The 21142-nt window shown below is 35.0% G+C and overlaps 1 protein-coding gene across 1 annotated transcript in view; it reads right to left on the bottom strand.

The window, feature by feature from the left end:
- Positions 1-21142, bottom strand: part of ROBO1 (roundabout guidance receptor 1) — a 424735-nt gene that overhangs the window by 54580 nt on the left and 349013 nt on the right. The window contains exons 10-18 of the mRNA XM_090275922.1: positions 20024-20229; positions 18299-18380; positions 17949-18117; positions 17695-17861; positions 11733-11854; positions 10781-11012; positions 9511-9632; positions 6296-6467; positions 2072-2269 (exon numbers count right to left, since the gene is read on the bottom strand). Coding sequence (XP_090132048.1) covers positions 2072-2269; positions 6296-6467; positions 9511-9632; positions 10781-11012; positions 11733-11854; positions 17695-17861; positions 17949-18117; positions 18299-18380; positions 20024-20229 — 1470 coding nt within the window. The remainder of the gene's footprint in view (positions 1-2071; positions 2270-6295; positions 6468-9510; positions 9633-10780; positions 11013-11732; positions 11855-17694; positions 17862-17948; positions 18118-18298; positions 18381-20023; positions 20230-21142) is intronic.

Here is a 21142-nt window from a genome sequence, read left to right on the forward strand (position 1 = left end):
TTAAGATTTCAGGATGCACTTCTTTTTAATTGCATAGAAACGGAATTATGAAAATGTGCCGACAAGGCAAAATGAAGAAAGCAGAATCAAAAGCTCACCCATTACATTTGTAATTATGTTCTATGAGTTCTGCTTAAACAAAAGCTAGATAAAAGGACAATGATATTAGTTTAATAGGTTTTGCAGAAAGAGCACATAGGCATTTGCTAGCATGCTTAAAGAACATCATTAGTAAAGGAAAAGAAACATTTCAAAAAGGAAGAGGTTTTCATGTCACATATTTAGATTTCAAGACACTACAGAGCATTAAACGGTTGCAACTTCACAGCTATAGTCCTTTCTGGCAATAAGAAATATGGGATTCCTGGATAATTCAAGAGACTCTACATTTATATGCTAATGAGGAACTTTTTCTTCATTCATATTGGGTTTTAAAACACAACACCCAACACTCTGCTCCTTCTTGGCTGCACAACACAGACACCCACAAACCCTTCTCTGCATTGTTCCTCAGGCAAAGGTTATTTTATGGTAACACACACGCCTGACATTGTTCTACTTTGTACACATAATGAGCACCAGTGCTCTTTGTGGTAACATCTAAGTCCTCATTTTTCATTTCACTGATATTGTACTTCATTCTAGAGTGGGCACATACCTGAAAAAGAAAACATCTGAGGATGATAATGCTAAGGCCAAGGTATGTACATGAAGGGACTTCTGTGCAGCCACAGGCAAGACACACACTGACTCATTTCTACAGCATGGCTGATGGATCTGTGCTGACTTTCTTGCCAAGACCCTCTGTGACTGAGTACAAATATTTCAGACTGTTGTTCCAAATGGTTTTATAAGTGTATAAGGATATTCTAATCAGCACTACAAACTCTTACTTTGCCATTTCATTGGTCAGGGAAATGAACTGGCCAAAACATGTAGGGAATGTTCACTAAGGAAATATGCAGACATTGTAGTTTATTTCTTTTAGGTTGGTGCCGATAGGGATGGCAATGTGCTTTTTGATAATTCTCTTTAAATCTGCATTATGGCAAAACAAAAGTGTTGTCTTAACTTAAGTCAAGGCACTATAACTAGGGTGAATGTGTAATTTGCCATATAAACCAGAGCAATTTTGAGAGCAAAAGGAGTACTATAAAAATTTAGTTGGACTAAACACATAAATTGGACTGTCCCCTGAAAACTGGGACTCAGAGGCACCTCACTCATAGCCCAGGTTTGAGGCCCAGAACTGATGAATATATTTGGGGGTTGGGGGAGGATCATCTGCCTGACTGTGTTAAGAAGTCTCCTCAGAGAATAAAAAATACAAATTGTCCATCTATCGCCTTTCAAGATATGTGGAAAAGGTGTCTGTGAAATACCTTGGCATAGCTGGTTCATCCACAAAATTGCAAATAATAGCAGGCAAATAAACTTTATCTTATAAAACTGTAACATATTTGTAACAAAATCACTATCACTAATTAGCAGCATATACATAGTCAACTCTGCAACTTTAAATATAACAATAAAAAAGTACTAAATCTCTTCTCTCTGCAACCTGAAGGACTTCATTCCATCACACATTTCATATTCTCTAGGAAATGACTATTTTATAAACAATCAGAAGTGATCATAAAAGTAATGATTTAACAAATAATCTCTTTAGCTTCACAAAGCAACAATGCCACCTTAAAGCTGTGTGAGACAATTCAAAGCTTGTATTATAATTTTTGTGACAAGGAGATGAAAAAGTTTGCTTGAGAATATAAAGCAAAAAAATCATTCCCTAAGAGCACAAGGAAGTAGTAGAACAACCGAGGGTAGACCTACCTGGGAGAAATATATTTTAAAGGAACGAGCTTGAAACTGATGTGCCCTATTTGCAGCGTTGCTCCTCAACATGAATTAATATGCAGATATCACAAAATAAAAGCACTTTTGAAAATCTTTATGTTTTAAAATAATTTCATGCAGGACATATGAAATCACACACAATTCGGAGTCACAGATTAAACTCAAGAGTTATGTCAACATTAGTAAAATATGAAAGACTTAGAAGAGTTAATACCTTTTCTGATACCTGCGTAGGTACTTGTCAGCCCATTTCTCTTCTTCCGGTGTCGGTACAGCCAGATGCTGAAGACCATGAGGATGATCCAGCAGGCTGCCCCGATCCCCGCGATGAACGCTGGCTGCTTCACCACATCAGAGATCTGCTGAGCGAGACTGACTTGGTCCTCAGGTGACACGGGATTTCCATGAGAATCTGAAAAGCCATCGCTTGATTAATTTGATTCTAAAACTCAGTAAGATAATGAACTTGTAGCTTAGGTAATATAAAACTGCCATTATTATTTTGTTAATTTCTGGACAATGGCTTCTTTTTTTCAATTTGCTACACCAGCATTTTGAGCTAAAACAGTTTGGAGATATTCAGCAAAGTTACATTCATTTTATTTATTTTACTTCAAAAAATATGATATAATTCTATAAATTATATTCTAAAACAAAGGCAATGGTACAGAATTTCTATTTTTTTACTTCACAAAACTCTGCAGCTCATTGCTTAGATTAAGTTTCACAGGAAAGTGCTGAGATAAATACAAAAGTACAACTCTAAAAAATGAACTAAGTATAAAAATGATATACACTTCCTCAGATTTCTATACGAATCCGCAATTGTATTACTTACCTTTCTATAAAAGGTAAATAATAAAATTTTATTTTCTGTATAAGGTAGACATTGAAAAAAAATGTGCTGTATATCCTGTCACCACACACACGCACACACACACACACACACACAGACACACAGACTATATTCTAAGATTCTTAACTGCCTTAGAAACACATTATTTGAACCTATGTTCAGAAGGCTTATAAAATTCAAGATTATTAAAAAAACAAAGAAAAATTAAGATAATGTGCCCATCAAAAGAACTGTAAATATCTTTCTTTTGAAAAAATAACCACGGCCAGCAATAGATAACGGAACCTTAAATACGGACGAGAATTATTATGTTTTACGAATAGTCAAAAAGGCTTATGTTTTCTAACAGCTATTTTAATAAAAAATTGAACGTGAAATTTATGGCTAATAAAATTTACTTGTTTTACATTTATTTTCAAACCTGCTAAGATATCAAGTTTTCAAGCCCATCATTTCATCAAGTCCCACAGAGCAGTTCGGAATGTCTGCAGCCAACTTGAAGCTGTCATTCTGTTGTCAAATATCCTACTTTGCTGGCAGCGAATGATGCCAACCCAGAGGATGGCCAATGGGCAGAGTTTCCATTAGTGCCTGCAGTTTTACATTCCTCCCTACATCTGGTGAAAGAAGATGTTTGCCTGTTTCTTTAGGATGGGGCTTTCTTACAACTGTTAAATCATTTGACCCTGATAATGTTCTGCTAATACAGCCTGCTTTAAAATAGAAACATTTATTTCATTCTAAAAATCCCTTTTTGTTCAGAAAAAATAATTGGTATAAATAATATATGAATAACATTTCTCAAACAGAAAAAATCTTACAGATTACTTTTTCTTATTATGTGATAGTGCATCCCAATCAGATACTGGCAGGAAAAATAAGCAGCATTCGTTGGTTAAGGAGATAGCCTTAGGAAAATAGCACCTGTTTCTCTGTGAAATGGCTAAATTCCTACTTACGTTGTGTGTGTGTGTGGCTTTTATTTATTTGCTTTTCTTTCTTGAACAGAATTTGAGATTTCATTCTATGGAGGGTCAAGGTTGAAAACGTATTTTCACCAGCAGTCACCTGCTTTCAACTGTTTTTTGACTGAAAGTTTTATTTTACGTCCCAGACCCTTTTATCTATGGTTCTCCTAAGAGCACTTCATTTCCTGAAAGTTCACCAAGCAGACCTATTCTTTTTACTCTGAATGCACACTTTATGTCTGCTAGGTTTATCGATTTCATGGTTAAGTTAGGTAGCTCCAGATTTTATGGAGGCAGCGAAGAGAGGTTCCGTGCAAGTGACTAATAGGGCTTAATAGAATAAAGTGTGGTGTGACGTGTGAATTAAAGCACTCCCTCTGTCTCTCAGTCTTTGTCCCATTGTAGCTGAGGCTATATTAAGATATAGAAAAAACTGGAACACATTTATAATTTCAAGAAAACCACCTGACCCTTAAATCCCATGATTTAAATCTTACATAAATAAAATCAACATGCTCCTTTTTTCAATTTATTTTTGAAAACCCAGGACTACAAGTCATGTGCTATAACAGTAGGTACATGACATCAACAATGTGTAGGGTTATCACAATATAACTTATAATTTCAATTTTAATAATAGTGATATTTTACAAAACTGGACAACTATTTGAGTAAAAAGTCTGTATTTAAACTGCTTCCTTGCATATCTTATGTAACATTGTAATATTGTATATTGTGTGGAATTTTGCAATAAATGAACCAGAAATAAGCCATGAAGCCATTTTCTCTTAAAAGTTGTATATATAAGCACTGTTTAAAAATGTACTAAATTGGAAAGGTAACCCAGAAAGCAAACTGTGGCCCACAGCTGTGGCAGGGACAGCAGGCTTTGCACTGCAGGGTTGACAGGGACTCCCACAGCCTGGAGCTGCTGGGAGGTATTCCCTAGCCAGTGACTGCATTTTGTGAGGCTCCCACTCATCTATTTGGAGTCACATCACCAAGTTCTGGGCAGGAGCCATGTGCACCATCAAACTCTCCCACAAACTATGTGTCTTAATACGTCCTTTCTGCTCACCCAGGGTCAACCTTGGAAGCCAGACTTTAAGGAGGGTGAGCCTCATCAGACTGTGACTCTCCATGGCCATTTGGAACAGAGTTCCTCCTCACAACTATTGAACTTCAGGGGACTTCATCATGTTAGACAGTATGAGTTCAGCAAGTGTGTCTATCGCAGCTAGCATTATCTTAACAATGGAACGTGAATAACAGTTTCCAAATCAAATGTAAAATTCCTTATGTACAGCAGTAAAGTTTATTCAAAGCCAAATGTTTCTTAATTTTGTTTTGAAGTAGTTTCTAGGATATCATCAATATCAAAATGCAAAAATACTATGTACTTATTTATTAAGTATAGAGATTCATGTATCTGATCCTTTTTCACACCTAGCATCTGACATAAAATATTACTAATGCCTAACTTCTGATCTGGAGCAAACAAACACAAAGTTGCCTATAGACTTCTCGGCATGTCTCATCATTTAAATGTCGCCTCTTGATATCTGATTCTTTCCTCTCCCCTTTCCATTTACAATAGTATTTTCCCTGGCTGAGGAGCTCACTTGGTTACAGGGTTCTCCCGATATGCCAAGGTGGCAGGTTCGATCCCTGGTCAGGGCATACAAAAAACAACCAATGCATAAGTAAATGGAACAGCAAATTGATGTTTCTCTCTCTCTCAGTCTCCCACTCTCAAAAAAAAAAAAATCAATAAATACAACAGTATTTGATTTGCTCTTTTTGTTGTTGTTTGTTTTAGATTTTACTGGTAACCACTTCCTAATTTGTACCTTATGTTAATGCCACATTGCCTATTGTAAAATTTTGTAATGAAGGATTCTGTCAGTGTTTTCCCTGTTCATCTAACTTTTAAAGTTCGTACACATTATATTTAACTTCATAAATGATTAGTATATAACCATATTCCAATGTACTTTGACATTCACTCTATTTTTTTTGTTATAAAAAGCAATTATAATTTAAATAGACACAAAAATAGTGACTATTTATTACATATTGCTATAAATTCTAATACTTAGTATAACTTTTACATGGAGGTTTATTTTAATCCAAACAACTGTAATTTACATGAATGTGTAGATGGTGCCTTTCTTGTTCACTGAAGTACCTTTGGTGCTCAATTAATTGTATTTGTTGACTAGATAAAAATACCTTAAAAGGACACAATTGCGATGACACAACACAACAGCTTTTTGCTTCAAAAATCATTTAAAAATGTGTGCTTGGATAAATTTTACTTTAGTTGTTATATATATTAAAGCCAAGACCATCATACTGTAGTTACATTGCCACAATCCACATTCTATTCAACTTGTAATGGTGGCTCCACTGCATTTAAAAAGAAGAGAAAGAAGAAAGTGAAAGGAAGGGAGAAGGAAGGAAGGAAGGAAGGAAGGAAGGAAAGAAGGAAGGAAGGGAGGAAGGAAGGAAGGAAGGCAGGAAGGCAGGAAGGAAGGAAAGGAAAGAAAATATAAGAATAGGCCAAAGGGAAGAGGGATAGATACTCTCAAACTGGATCTGTGCCAGCACTTACCTAACTGGATGAACTGTGGCTCACTCTTCACCCCAGGCCCAGCCCCTGTGCTGGCAGCCACCTCTACACTGTAGCGGATGCCAGGAACCAGAGAAGGAATGACCACAGAAAAGGTGGAACCATCTACTGTCTTGTTTATATGGTAACGTGTTTCATTGCCCAAACACCAAACCTGTCAGAAGAACACAATAAATGTTAAGCTGGAAAATTATTTAAGTTAATGCAAAGATCAACATGGTATGGTGGTTTTAGACCTAGTTAGATCTACCAGGAACCTAATATGGGGAGTTTCAAAGTCTATTTTCCCTAGGTTCTAGTTCTGAAAAGACTCTTCAGGCAAGCCTAGTGTTAGTAGGACTGTAAAGACCTCTTTATCTTTTTCATATACTTTAAAAATATTATGGAACGTGAGTCTACAAATTTTTGCTTGAAGAAACTGGTTTCTATCAGTCCATATCATTAGGGTTAAACAAACAAACAAACAAGAAATAGCTCTGTATATCTAGATAAAGAACAATAACTTACCTACCATCATTCAGCATTTACGTGCCTACTGTGGGCTAGGTGTGACATTAGATAACCAGGTATCACAAAAGAAGCTCCAAGTCTACTAATGCACTTCAACAGTTCTCTGGGATAAAATTACCTGGTGCTATCACAGTCACATTACCTTTCCTATCAAAACCAAGAAGCAGCTGATTTAAAAAGAGACGGAGCTTCTGAATAATCTAAAGTACCTTGCATATGTGTGGTTATTAAAACTGTAACTAAACATAAGAAGAATTACCTTAGGATTTTAATCAGCCTAGGATATGTTGAACTATTAACAATGAGAGAAAATTAGCACACTGATCTTGTATTTAATATGAATACTAATTAGTCTTTGATAACATGAGATCATAAAGAATAACATGATTTGAAAGGAAAATATTCTTTAACAAAATTACTATATACCTCATTCAATTTGATAATGACATTTGTGATAGGAAATTATTTTCAGGAAATAAAGATTTCTGAAGTATACTATAATCCTTATTTTAAATTTCACTAAAAACTTATTTAATCATAGGGTGATCTTTGGTAATGTCCAAAGACATGGATATGGTGCATGACAGTACTTGGACTTTGTTTCCACAAGAAGATGATCCGTGGAGTAGTAAATCACACCCTATATTCTTTATGGGGTCCTCGAGCAAGATGTGGGATTAGCTTCAAATAGCCTATTGTCTAAACTGTAACAGGGAATAGGATTTAAAACAAACCTAAGAATATCAGTGTCTTTTATCACAAGGGTATTAGCCTTGATTTTTTTATCTTTGAAAGTTAATATTGTTTTAATATAGTTTCAATGCATAACACTAGCAAATGGTCAGATTCTATACCAGGATCTGATCATTTGGAAATAAAGAGCCCTTTGTGATTCCCCTCCCCACAATTACATTACGCAGCTGAACCAAAGCCACAAAACTGATTTTGTACCAGTAAATCAGGTTCTGAAAGGCATTTTATTATTTTAAATTGACCATGAAGTTAAGTGAAATCCACCCTTTGGCATTTCTTTAGGAGAGAAATGAGTTTTGACTCTTAGGGGAAAATGCCTAGATTACACAATTTTGCTTGAGAGCTGAGACATCACCTCATTTTAAATCCTTAAAAATCTTTGTAACAGTTTATTTTTATGGACTGAAGCATAGTGTCCTGACACTCCTGGTATTGAAATAAACTCGAAACTCATGAGAAGAAACTTAAGAGTGGAGACTCTTACTTTTCAATGATTCAGTCACACTAGAAGATCTAATTTAAATTACCTTAAAACAACCATACTTCATTTATGTATTTAATTATTTTAAATACTTTTAAAAAGTTGCCCTTTTAAAAGAGTATACACATTTTGTTTATATTTTAATAAATAATTTCAACATAAAAATTATACATAAAATTAAGCACAGTATATCTGGTTGTTGTGCAAAGTATTTGTTACTCAAAAGAATATTTATGGTCTTTATTTGGGCCACAACCAAGAGTGCACATCAGAATCACCTAGAAGGACCTAGCAAAATATATATACAAGGGTCTTATCAGAACTACTGAATCAGAATTCCTAAGAATGGTGGCCAGGCATTCATATCTAAAACATATATCCACAAGTGATTCTGATGTTAGCATGTAATTACCTACACAAGGTAATGTGTTCACCTTCTAACATCAGTTTACGTCAAAAACAGTATAAAATATTCAGCTATATGAGATAATCTACTCAGTGTCATAATTTAGCTAGTAATTAGAAAAATATTCAGGTGTCATGGAAATTTTAAGCAGTGTCTAGAGAAGTACCTGTTTTACAATTAAAATTTTTCTAGTATGTAGTGTGTTTACATAAGTATTGAAAAAATACACATAATATCTCTTTTCTATTGTGATTGTCCTGATTCAAATTCATTTATCATAACTCATTAAGATTATCCCATAATACAAATTTAATGACAGGATAAATATCATGTCCCTAATTTAGTTTTTATTGTACCTTGGCATGTTTAAAAACACTTGCATAAAATTAATCTATGTAAGACTCTCTAAATTCAATCAATAGAGCCAATGCTTTCATAGGTAAAAATAATTATGTGGAATCATTAGATTGAATCACTTGACAATATATTACATACTTAAAAAATTCATTTAAGCATGCATAAATTTATATTTGTATTTCCTCAGAGACATGAAATTTTGTTTAAAGACTTAAACAAAGTTTATGCGTAACAATTTTCATGCACATTAAATATGTATTTTTTAAATTTTAGCTTCAAAGTTCTAAAATTTAATGCAAACTAAAAAAAGAAAGCAAATCATATTTTATGGGATATAACTCATAGCCAATTTCATAAGGCAACACAGTCCTACAAAAAATATATTTAAACTACATTTCAGGGCAAAACATTTTTTTGGATTAGCATTTACATGTTATTTATGTAAAATTACACAGACCTATATATGTTGTGATAAGTTAGATAGTCTCTTTATATTAGTTTTTTTTTTTTTCCAAATGGCTTAAGAAGTAGTATTCCACAATTACTGAATAAACAAGTTTTAAAAATAATTTTACATAATGCTATGCCGACCAGCAGATGGCGCCAAATATCCATCAACAATTTAAGGTTTCTTTTCTCTTTGTAGGGGGGAGACAGGTGTCCATCATTAAATTATTATATATGTATTACCTTATACTCTTGGACCATTCCATTTTGAGTGTCTTCTGGAGGTGGCTGCCAACTAACAAGAATTGCAGTTCCATTTCCATCATTCTTTGACACAGTTACACTTTGAGGTGGGGCACTGGGTGCTATTAAATTGTTTCAACAAGTAGATATATTTTGAGTGCAAGAGAACACTAAAACAGGCACTAAAATTTAAAGTCAAACAATAACTATATAAAATTGCTATCAATATATGCATGTGTTTTAAAGATGTATTTCATCCAAGTTTGAATAGTCCCAAACTATTTTTTTTCTCAATATTGTTAATTCATTGGTACTGTGAAATTTTCATAACCAACATTATATAGATTATCTCCACTAAAAATCCAAAGAAAATTCCTGTTTCTTTTACCCTGTTACCTTAGTCCCATATTCTCTATAAAAAAGTTCAAAAATCATCCATGATATTAACTATATTCTATTATTTATATACTCAAAGAAGACATTTTAGGGAACATTCTGGTTATTTTTACAGTATAGTTGTGTTATGTAACCTTTTACCTTTATTTAAATATTGATTTTTAAAAGGTTTTATTTATTTATTTTTAGAGACGGGAAGGGAAAGAGAAAGAGAGGGAGAGAAACATCAATGTGTGGTTGCCTTCTGCATGCCCCCAACTGGGGACCTTGCCTGCAACCCAGGCATGGGCCCTGACTGCGAATCAAACCAGCTACATTTTAGTTTGCAGGCCGGCACTCACTCCACTGAGCCACACCAGCCAGAGCTGAATATTAATTTTTAATTTCCAGTTGTAGGAAGGCGAATCATACTGCTTTGTCTAGAGCTGAGGGGTTTCCAGGGACATGAGTCTTGAGTATAAAATGCTAACCCCAGAAAGTCATGGGCAAACCAAGACATTACTCACCTTATTTACAAGTAATTACTCCAAATAACAATTAATAAATGAATGGAAAAATAATGCAAAGGTAAGCAAACCGAAGACATTCCCATCTTTAAATGTGAATTTTATTTCCGATAATTAACTATATCCTATATATGCCGTCAAGCAGTATAATGTTCACATTTGCACATTTTTGTATAGGTCTCTATTAAAGCAAATATTTTTGAATTTTGTTTTGTAGTTCTAATTAAACAAATTCTATTATCAAAATAAAATATTCAGTATAAAAAAGTTAATAATGTCACTATTAACATTAAAATTTTTCAATCAAGTTAATAAAGCCTAACAAATGTAATGTAATGCACAGAAATCTTACACTTCATTATACTTGCCTTCTTCCAGGGTTTTGGCAAATTTAATTTCACTGTCTGCTCCTTGAAATTCATTAAAAAAAGGACGAGCCTTAATTTCATAGTTGACTCCCTTTTTGAGATCAGGGATAACCACGCTATTTCTGCTTGGCGTCCTCACTTCAAAAACTAACCACTCTGATTCTCCACGGTTGGCTCCAGATGGCCGGTAAAGAATTTTATATCCTTGTATATACTGAGACTGTTGGTCTACCTATAAAAAGACATATACAAATGTAATCATTAATATTTTTGTTGATTAGAAAGTTATGAAAATTAAATGTGACAAAATACAAAAAATATACTTGACTTTATTCTATGGTTTTCCAGTTTACATAAAGTAGAATACTAAAAACAGATTACTACCTTTTTTGTAATGTGTTCCCTTTTTCAGCTTAATATATAGTATTACATATTACTATATAGTATTACATATTAATTTCTATGCTTTGTGCAGAAATCTAAGTCATCAAAGCATGTCTGTGACAGACGTCTAGAGATATGTCTGTCAAGGTTCAGGAAAATGAGAAAATAAAATGTGTTTTACCATTTTCTTATTGTAAATGCCTAATTAATGCTATGTAGAGATATTTATAAGTTAGAAAAAATGTGGTAATGATCCTATCACAAGTTATATCTTCGTAATTAATACCCTGTTTCTCCCCACTGAGATTGGTAAAGTTCATTATTGCAGCATACTAGAACATGCACACACAGATATAAGTTTTTTTCTGTTTAAAGTGCGTCCACAGGTAGCATCATAAAAAATGATCACATTATACGGTTATTAGTGGAGAGTGAGCAACAGAGAGATATATATAATTTAACTATCTGCTGCACATATATGTATATTCAAATAATAATCTACTAGGAGTCACCTGGTTATTAAAACTTATTACAACTGTGATCAAATATTTCAACAACAATGACTCACTGTCCAGTGCACTTCAATTGAAGAGGAAGAAAGGATGGTGGGGTTGTGGAGGTGCAGCACAACATTCCCCAGTTCTCTCTGGACCTGCTTGTGATCCACCCCCTGGCTTGTTGGGGGAACATCTGCAACAATTCAAGGAGACTGAGTCAGAACTCACACAATGTCACTAACCTGAGTTACTCGCTTGAGTGAAAACATGGTGAAACAATCCTTGCACTCACTGCAACTCTCAGAAAAGAAAAATCATTGTGACTGTAAAGCCAACCTGTGCTACAGAATAAGATAGGAACAAAGTAACCTTTTTATTAGGATCAGGAGTATAGAAGGGTATATAGATAGATAGGTAGATAGTGAGAAAGAGAGAGATACTAAGATGTAGAGGTTGAGATAACAACAGCATAGCGAGAGCCCTGTCTGAGAGCTCTTCCTACTATGTAATAACCGGTTTTCTTTCCCTCTGAGGATGGGGAACCTAGTGCTATCGATCCCCTCTGAGTTTGTTATAAACTTCTGTAGTGATCTTAGTTATGCAAGAAAGAAAAGAGCCAGAAAGTGGGGCACAGTGGGTGAATAATGAAAAGAATGGAGATGTAAGCGAAAAAGCAAGCACAGAAAGAAGTCAGACACCTTACATCTTATGAGAAGAACCTGGATGTCTTCCCAAATTAGGTATGGAAGTTAAGGGCTACGATGGGGTGTACAAGAGCCATCAGCAAGACAGGGCAGGTAAGGCTATGCTAGGCTGGGCTAGGCTAGGCTAGGCTAGGGTAAAGTAGAGTCGAATCGAGCAGATCGGATGAGAAAAGGCTATGTATTTAATTGATGACGCTTTGGTTTAATTTAGGAATACCATCACAGCAAAGAAGGTTGAACAGTTTCTCACCTCAAGAACACCAAAACTTCAGAAATGAGACCAAGAACATAGTAAAAATTCGTGTTCATTTGTGTTGCATTTTTCCCAACAACAAAAGGTTTTGTTAAATTAACTAAAGTCATTGTCCAATAAAATTCGTGATTTCTAAATACAGAGGCTTTGCTTAGTTTATAATAGTCCAGGGGAACACAGGGTGAAAAAGAAAATAAAATTTTGTTTTGCATCTGGAATTCTCCTTAGAATATTGTATCTTGGCACATATATTCTAGATTGCTTACCTCCATAAACAAGAGACAAAAGAATTTTTAGTTTTCTGAATGATTGAATACTTTCAAAGAACTGACTGATAGCTGGCAGAAACCAGAATGAAAACCGGGGTTGGTGACATCTTTGATGGAGTCCAGGGAAGGCAGGCAGATGGAACAGATGATCGATCTAGTGCTATCTAACACTTTGAGAAATAATACCCTCAAATATATATAGCACGTAAGTCAAACTTATTAATAAGTAAAGTTATAATGCAACTAAGGTAAGTTTGGCTTTTCATACCTTAACATACCTTAGAACAGCTTTGGCTGATGTTGGCCCTCAGGCTCCCTGTGATCACAGCCGGTAGATGCACAGCCTTGAGCATCACTTTCCAATCTCAGGCATGTTTCCTTCCCTCCTGTCTCACTGGCTCCTAAACTTTACTTCCCTTCTATCTCCAGGGTAAGAGTAAAGTCCTTGGAATAAGACAGACTTGGGCTTGCATCCAACTCAACAACTTTATAGCAGCCAGCTACCATGGAGAAGATTTCTAAACTTTCTTATTTTTGTTTCCTTGGCTGTCAAGCAGTAACACTAATGGGGCCACTTCTGAGGACTGCATTTGGTAAGGCATGTCACGTCCTTTCTGTGAGGGCAGAGATCTATCCGGTCAACCCTTGTGAATCCAGCATACCTAGCACAGTGACATACATACAGAATGTGCTTATTAAACACTGGCTGAGTTACAATGAATTACTGTATGGAAAAGACACATTATGTCAGCATCTAAACTTTCTTCCATCTTCGGGTAATCTTCTAACTTTTAGGAAGTATCTTCAAACACGTACATAAACCATTTAAAAAGATTTAACTACTGTGAGTTAATCACAATCCTTTATTCCTCTGGTTTGAGATAAACTTGCCAATTAATCCCTTCATGAAAATGATTAAATTCCCTGGCCTAATGTAACCATTTTGACAACAGCAGTCTAGATTATTATTTCAGTTATTCATTTATTAAAATATTTTATTTATTTATTTTTAGAGAGAGGGGAAGGGAGGGAGAAAGAGAGGGAGAGAAACAATGTGTGGTTGTCTCTTGCACATCCCCAACTGGGGAACTGGACGGTAACACAGGCATGTGCCCTGCTTAGGAATTAAACCAGCGACCCTTTGGTTCCCAGGCCAGTGCTCAATCAACTGAGCCACACCAGCCAGGGCTAGATAATTATTTTAGAAAATTTCCCATCAGAGAGAAAAAAAATGGAAAATATTGTGTCATAATATAATGTTGAGAAGTGTATGAATTGGTCCTTTATTGTTCTTGTTCTCCTCTGCCACTTTGAAGAAATATATTCTAATGCAGATAGTCCTTCCCAACATTCAGAATTACACTTGGAAGAAATCTCAGATAGGATTCTATCCAATCACTTCCCCCTTATGAGAACTCCCTACACACAGTCACTGAGGGGGGATTATTCAGGTCTCACTTTGTTATGTATAATAATGTTTCTCACCTACACCATGCCTATTCTGCACATTTGGTACCTGTGTGCATATTACTGAAAAAAGAGGCGTACTGGATGCTGTGTGGACAGAATATGTGCAGGAAGAACAGCAGGAACAGTGGCAATAACCACCCTCATACCAGGCATGACCACCACCACCCCTACTTGTTGGCTACTCAACTCATCCTCCTCGCATTATTAAATTTTATCTTTGGGAGAACATTTTGACTACCCTGTGACAACGCCCTAACTCCAACGTGACATAGGTCTACCTGACTCCTGAACTGGAAACTGTGCCTTCTATTTTTGCAACTCTTACTTTTTAGAAAACTCATTCACAGGAATCTTCACTTGAGGATAACATTTTTGCAGCCACATTACAGAAAAGGCTATAGAAATTATGCTTGTTCCTATGAATCAATTTTCAACAAGTCTCTTCTGAATTATCTCTACCTCTGGCTCTTTCCCTTCTTGCTATGTGTTCTGTACCCTCCAGTTGTATTTTTTCCAAGTTCTTCCCCAGGTTCCTGCTACAGAAAATATTAGGCTGGCCCTCAGCTGGGCTTCACGGTATCTCAAAAGCAGTCTGAAAATTAGACAATGAAATCTTCCTCTACTTTACCTCTCCTCATTTGTCCTGTTGTGTTGCCCGAAATTAGAATAAGCATATCTTTTTCACATGGTAATCTCTCCAAATGTAAGGAAGAAAATGTCATGCCAAATCTAACTTTATTATTTTGAGGGTTAAATCCAAGATCCGTGCATTTCTTTTCCAAAGAAGTGATTTTTACCCTTGATGCAGCCCCAGCAATGATCTTCATTGTCTTCCTCTTAAAAGTCTACCTGAGAACATGGTGCTCAAAAAGGAACACATTACTCCATTCATGATCTGACCTGTTCAGACTGAAAGAGGGAGATTACTTGATCCAAACATAATTCTGCTAATGCCAGCTAAGACTGCATTTATTCTTTTGGTGACTGTATCACTCAGTTGGCTCAGATAGGTGTTTTAACTGACTTCAAACACTGAGGTCTGTCTGTCCCTCGCTACCATGACACACACTCACATGTGCACCCTTTAAATCCCATATCCTCAGCCTATCTTTCCACAATGAAGTTTTAAAACCTAAACTCAAGCACCAGACTTTTAAATTTGCTCCATTGATCTCCATCTTCCTAATGCCAGCCCATCATTTCAGTCTGTCAAGATAAACTTAACTCTGATTTTCTCATTGATAATGCTAGCTGTCCTTCTCATTTTTACAATATCTGTAGGTTTTATTAATCTATTTTATTCCAGACAGTGAAATAAAAACAAATCTAATAACAAAGTCTAATTGCATAAAATTTTTAAAAAGTCTTATGTAATTATACATTGATTAGTTAATTTAATCCTTGTCCAGTCCTAGGGAGTAGGTATTTTTAGCCCCTTATATAGAAGAGGGAACTGAAATTCAGGACTAACTCACTCAGGGCCCTCTAGCTAGTAGGGTAACAAGCTAAGATTAAAAGTTCTTTGATTTCAAAATTGTATGCCTATTTAGCTATATTTCTAGTCCTCCAGTTGACATAGATATTCATGTACGAAGGTAAGTTGACTAACAGTTTAAAAAACACATTCAGATAAAAGGTTAACTATATACTCACTTACGAATAAAGACATATATTACAAAATCATTCACATGAGTATATAGAAGAATAGCAGTCAATCAAAATTTCCACCTAGAGTTTGTTAGGTAGAGATCTCGATACTGGGGACAGAAGTTGAAAATCACTCTACAGCCATCATAGTTTCGGCATTCTTTACAAATGTGTATCTAATATTGAAAACCTCAAACTGCCTGCAGGCTCCAAGAATATAACGCTTCTGGTGCGGTGACTCATAACAGCAAATAGAGGCATCTGGGTGTGTTGAATTCACACAGCAAGAGACAGACGTGGACATGTCCGACAACTCAGTTTGCTTTCTCTGTTAATTCTGAAACAAAAAGTCCTTCCAAAAAGATTGTTTATGCGCTTGCTAGAGAAGATAAAACATGCAGCATGGCTGGCAGACCCTTTTCCAAAACAGGAAAAATGTCGTTTGTAAGTCTCAGTGACTTTGTGGACCACTTTTTTCTGTCACTGGAAATAAGTTACAATTTTTTTTTTCTTTGGAAATGTAACTCAAGACAGAGAAAAGAATTTTGTATTGCTACCATCCAGAACTAGCCTCCTTTATTAATATAAGAGCAAGCATATTTTAATGGCAATGATAATATGTTCCAAAAAAGATAAAGAATGACTCATATTCAGCTCTTTTTTTATATATAAGTGTACTCCTATGAAATTATTAAAATAATAAGGTGAGCAAGTGGGTGAACGGGGTATAACTTGTCTGTTAAAAACTAAAAATAATTTCTACTCACAAAAGACAGTAAACAGTAGTATAACCAAAATGTGGTCCAAGTGAAAATAAAAAGGTTCTAATTTCAAATGTTTTAGAAGTAGTTTTAACATGTTCACTTTTTCCTTTTTTCTGTTTATTTAACCCAACTTTGACCAAAATACACATGATTTACATTTAAAATTTTAATATATCATGCTCATGTAATTAACAATGAAAGATAGGTCAAACAACATACAGACCTAAAGCATTCTCATCATATCTCTTAGTAGGAGGTTGGTTAGACAGAGGGATTAAAAACTAATCAAGCTTATCTTCAAATATCTTACATTTGCATGATTTCCAGAAAATATTACTTGTAAAATTTACTTAATTTTAAATATAATTATTATATGATTAATATTTTATACCCATATACAGCCATATTTAAAATCACAAAATGAAATATATAATACAAAAAATAATCCCATATGTTTGTCTCATTAAATTTGTGATTTTATAAAATCAGAACTATTTCTTTGTTACTAATTATATCTTGGAGTGCTTAGTACAGAAAAAAGTAGTTTGAAGATATTGTGTTTGTTTATTAACAGTTAATTGACCTGGCTGCTGCAGTTCAGTGGATGGAGCGTTGGCCTGTGAACCAAGTGTCGCTGGTTTGATTCCCAGTCAGGGCACATGACTAAGTTGCACGTCAGGTCCCCAGTAGGGGCAGGAGTGAGTGAGAGGCAACCACACAGTGATGTTTCTCTCCCTCTCTTTCTCCTTTCCCCTCTCTCTAAAAATAAATAAGTTAATTAATTTAAAAAAAAGTTAATTGAGCAACTTGGATGATTGAAATATATTAAATATACAACCCTAGCATGTAGTATAAATGATTTACCTGTAAAATTATAACACTTAAAGACAATTAGGTGTGAGAAGGCTGAGTAAATCAACATTTACCTTGTGTTTTCACTGGATCTGATATCTGGCTTGGATCACTAATTCCATATGCATTAGCTGCCCTCACAAGGAAAAGGTAAATTGCATTAGGTTTGAGTCCCTTAATGGCAAATGTTTCTGTTTTCACATTCTCCGCTACTGTCTGCCAACTGCTACCAGATGCATGGCTAAGGGAAGAGACACAAGTTAGAATGTTCATGTTTAATGGTAACTCAGAAAAAAAAAAAAATTAGGAAACGTCATTTTCACTCTACCTGAAAGCTTCTATAATATAAGATGTTGGAGTTGCACCTGAATTCAAGTTAGGTTGCCATGACAATGCTACTGTATTTCTGCTGACATCTGTAACTTCAGGTTTTGAAGGGGCACTGGGGATTAAATTTGGGTCGGTGGGTCTTGGAGGCTGAACTGGAACTCCAAATTCTAACAAAGGGGAAAAAGACAAAAGATGTTGGCACATATGTAGATAAGTACATAAACAAATGTAGATAACGACATATCCACACACCTAGTCAGGCATCAGGGCATCTACTTTATCCATTTACCAGTAAGTAAACAAGTGGATTTGAAGCTTTATTTCAAAGTAAAATACTATCTTGTTTACCTTGGACTTCAATGTAAGCACTCCATGTTGCTTCACCACTGGGGGTTGATGCAATGCAGGTGTACCGACCAGTGTCACCCAGCTGAGAAGACAGATGGAAAATAAATATTTGGAACAATCAACAGCTCACTGGGCTGGAAAAGCAATTATAGGTTTGTATACGGCCCATGAATATGGATAACTGCATTAAAATTCACTAACCAAAAACTACCTCTTAATTGATTATATTTTTACTGAATATGAAGGAAAATATAGCAGTGATATAAATATATTTTATATAGTTATTTTAGTAATATGATAAAAATAATCAAATGAACATTATTTTCAGTATCAGTGACAATAAACAATTCAAAGGGCTAATCTTGATTGCTAAATTATATCTTCATATTTAGCAAATCATATAATAAGGCAGATAAAGTTTAGCCAATGCCCATTCTTACTATTTCATATTTTATCAGAGTTACAACTGTACTGACATCTGAATAAACAAATATTTATGGGAAAAGAATAGACACAAAATGAGCTCTTCTCATTTACTCCTTTTCCACTTTTTAAAAACCTGTAACTTAAGGCAGTTCAATAAGTGTAAAGTCAAATCCTAGCTGCAATGAACCCTCTCTCCGTTCTAAAGACTGAATGCCCCAAGACAAACACAGGTCACATGTTTGATTTTAAGGGGGGAAGATTGCTGGTGGGAAGGGGGATACCAGGCAGTGGGGGGCTACAGGGCAGAAGGGGACAAAGGGGAAAAATTGGGACAACTGTAATAGCATAATCAACAAAATATACTTAAAAGTAATATAAATCATCATCAGCATTATGAACCCATATACCTCTGCTTAATACAGTAACTATTTTTCAGGTAATGCTTGATAGAGCAAGAATGTTGTCATCTTGCTCAGGGAATTACAATAACAATGTCACAATAGTTGTCACAAAGAAATACAACACATTAACTTTCGTAGCACATAAAATGAATTGTTAATGCTGATCCCAAACTCCAAAGAAGCCACCCACAATAGGCAATAAAGCAATTAAAATTTATGTTTATTGCTGACAAGGCTATTCTTTCATATGTCTCATGCACTTGTACAAACTTGACCTAAAAAGAGAAAGAAAAATCAAAACAAAACAACACAGCCCTCTGCAAGAACAGGTATGGATGTAATGCTCTCAGAAGGTAAATCCCTACATTGTTCCCACAAACCCGTGAACTTTACACCATTTAGTATTCTGATTTTTAAATGTACACTCAGTGTGTACATTGCTTTATAGTTTTTGTTTGCATATATGATATTCTGTAATTGCAAAATGCTGAACCAGACATTCACAATAGAAGAACTGTTCAAGTACATTGCATGTAAAATGGTACTGGAAAATATCTTTTTGGAAAAAAATGCTTATGAAATGAATGACTGCCTCATGGTACTACTTAGAAGGTATTTTATTTTCTCCCACAAATTCCCATCCACTTTCCCCAATAGGTCTTAAAAATCTTTTTTCTCCTCCATATAAATCCTTAAATTACTTGCCATGGGCTAAATTATGAGTCATCTTAAATAGAGACCATGGAATGTCTGAAAGAATAAAGCATCAAATTAAAAGTATATTAATACTGTTATTTCGCATTTAGTTAATTGTAAAATTTGAGACTTCAACACTAGTTGCTGGAGGCAAAAACAAAGTGAAACAAAACAGGAAATCTAGGGTATCCCTTCAAGTTACCTTAGCGTATCGGATCTGCAGAACTCCAGTCTCCAGCTGTTTAATTCGAGAATCTTGAGTTGAAACAAGGACTCCATCCTTCCTCCACAGAATCGTGGGCGCTGGACTGCCTGTGGCCACACAGCTGAGCACTAACGTACCATCCACTGCTACCGTCTGATTCACCGGACCTTGCCGAATGACAGGGGGAGGCCGGTCTGCAACCACTGCCCAGAGAAACAACAGGAAATAGATTTCTGCAACTGGAAGCAATTTTCTAATCATCTGAACTATAGCAGTTGCTCTAGGCTTTGAAACAAACTAATTAAACAATTAATTAAAGCAGGAGACATGCATTATTCAGAAGCATTTGTATGATGCACTGATTCAGAATATCAAAATGAGATAAAATGTCCTCCTTTCAAATGAACAACCACTGACTGAGCTTGCTACGTTGTTCCGGAACCTACTTAAGGGTTCAAGGACTAAATAAGAATTGTGGAAAGTGAAGTAGTTACATAGTGGTGAGAAATGGAATGCTGTACTTTTTAAACTTTAAAATGCCTCAGGTAAACTTATTAGAGAAATTTTCACAAATGAACCCAAGCCAACTTGATACTTGATAATCTTTTGTGTCACACAGAAACAATGATGGTATCATATCAGCATGTTTGACAATTTGGGATTCAAAATGGTATTTGGATTTTCATAATTTACAAATAAATATTGTTGAGCTTCTTTCATCTTGCAATTCTTTGGGTAAAAACTTCCCAATCCTAATGAATTCAGAGGTAATGGAAAAATACGCAAACTATAACTCAAGCTGATGTCCTATCCTAGGCAATTATCAAACTTCCATATTGAAATTATAGAAATGGGAAAATTCTTTTGCTAATTTTATTATCTCCAAAGTTTTAATGTACTACGGAAGGAAACAATTGAAGGGATTTTTGTTATATATAAATTAAAGTATTATTTTATATAAAAATCTAAAACCTAAATATATTATCTGAGAAAATGAAGAATTTATTTTAGGAAAGACCTAAAACACTGTGGTGGAACTAGAATAAACCTTGCTATAGAGAGATGTTCTCATCTCCTGAACTAGGCAATTTAGGTGAAATGTCATAGATATTTTTT

The sequence above is a fragment of the Furipterus horrens genome, unplaced genomic scaffold (genome assembly GCF_987537825.1).
Source record: "Furipterus horrens unplaced genomic scaffold, mFurHor1.1.pri manual_scaffold_1, whole genome shotgun sequence".
NCBI lineage: Eukaryota > Metazoa > Chordata > Mammalia > Chiroptera > Furipteridae > Furipterus > Furipterus horrens.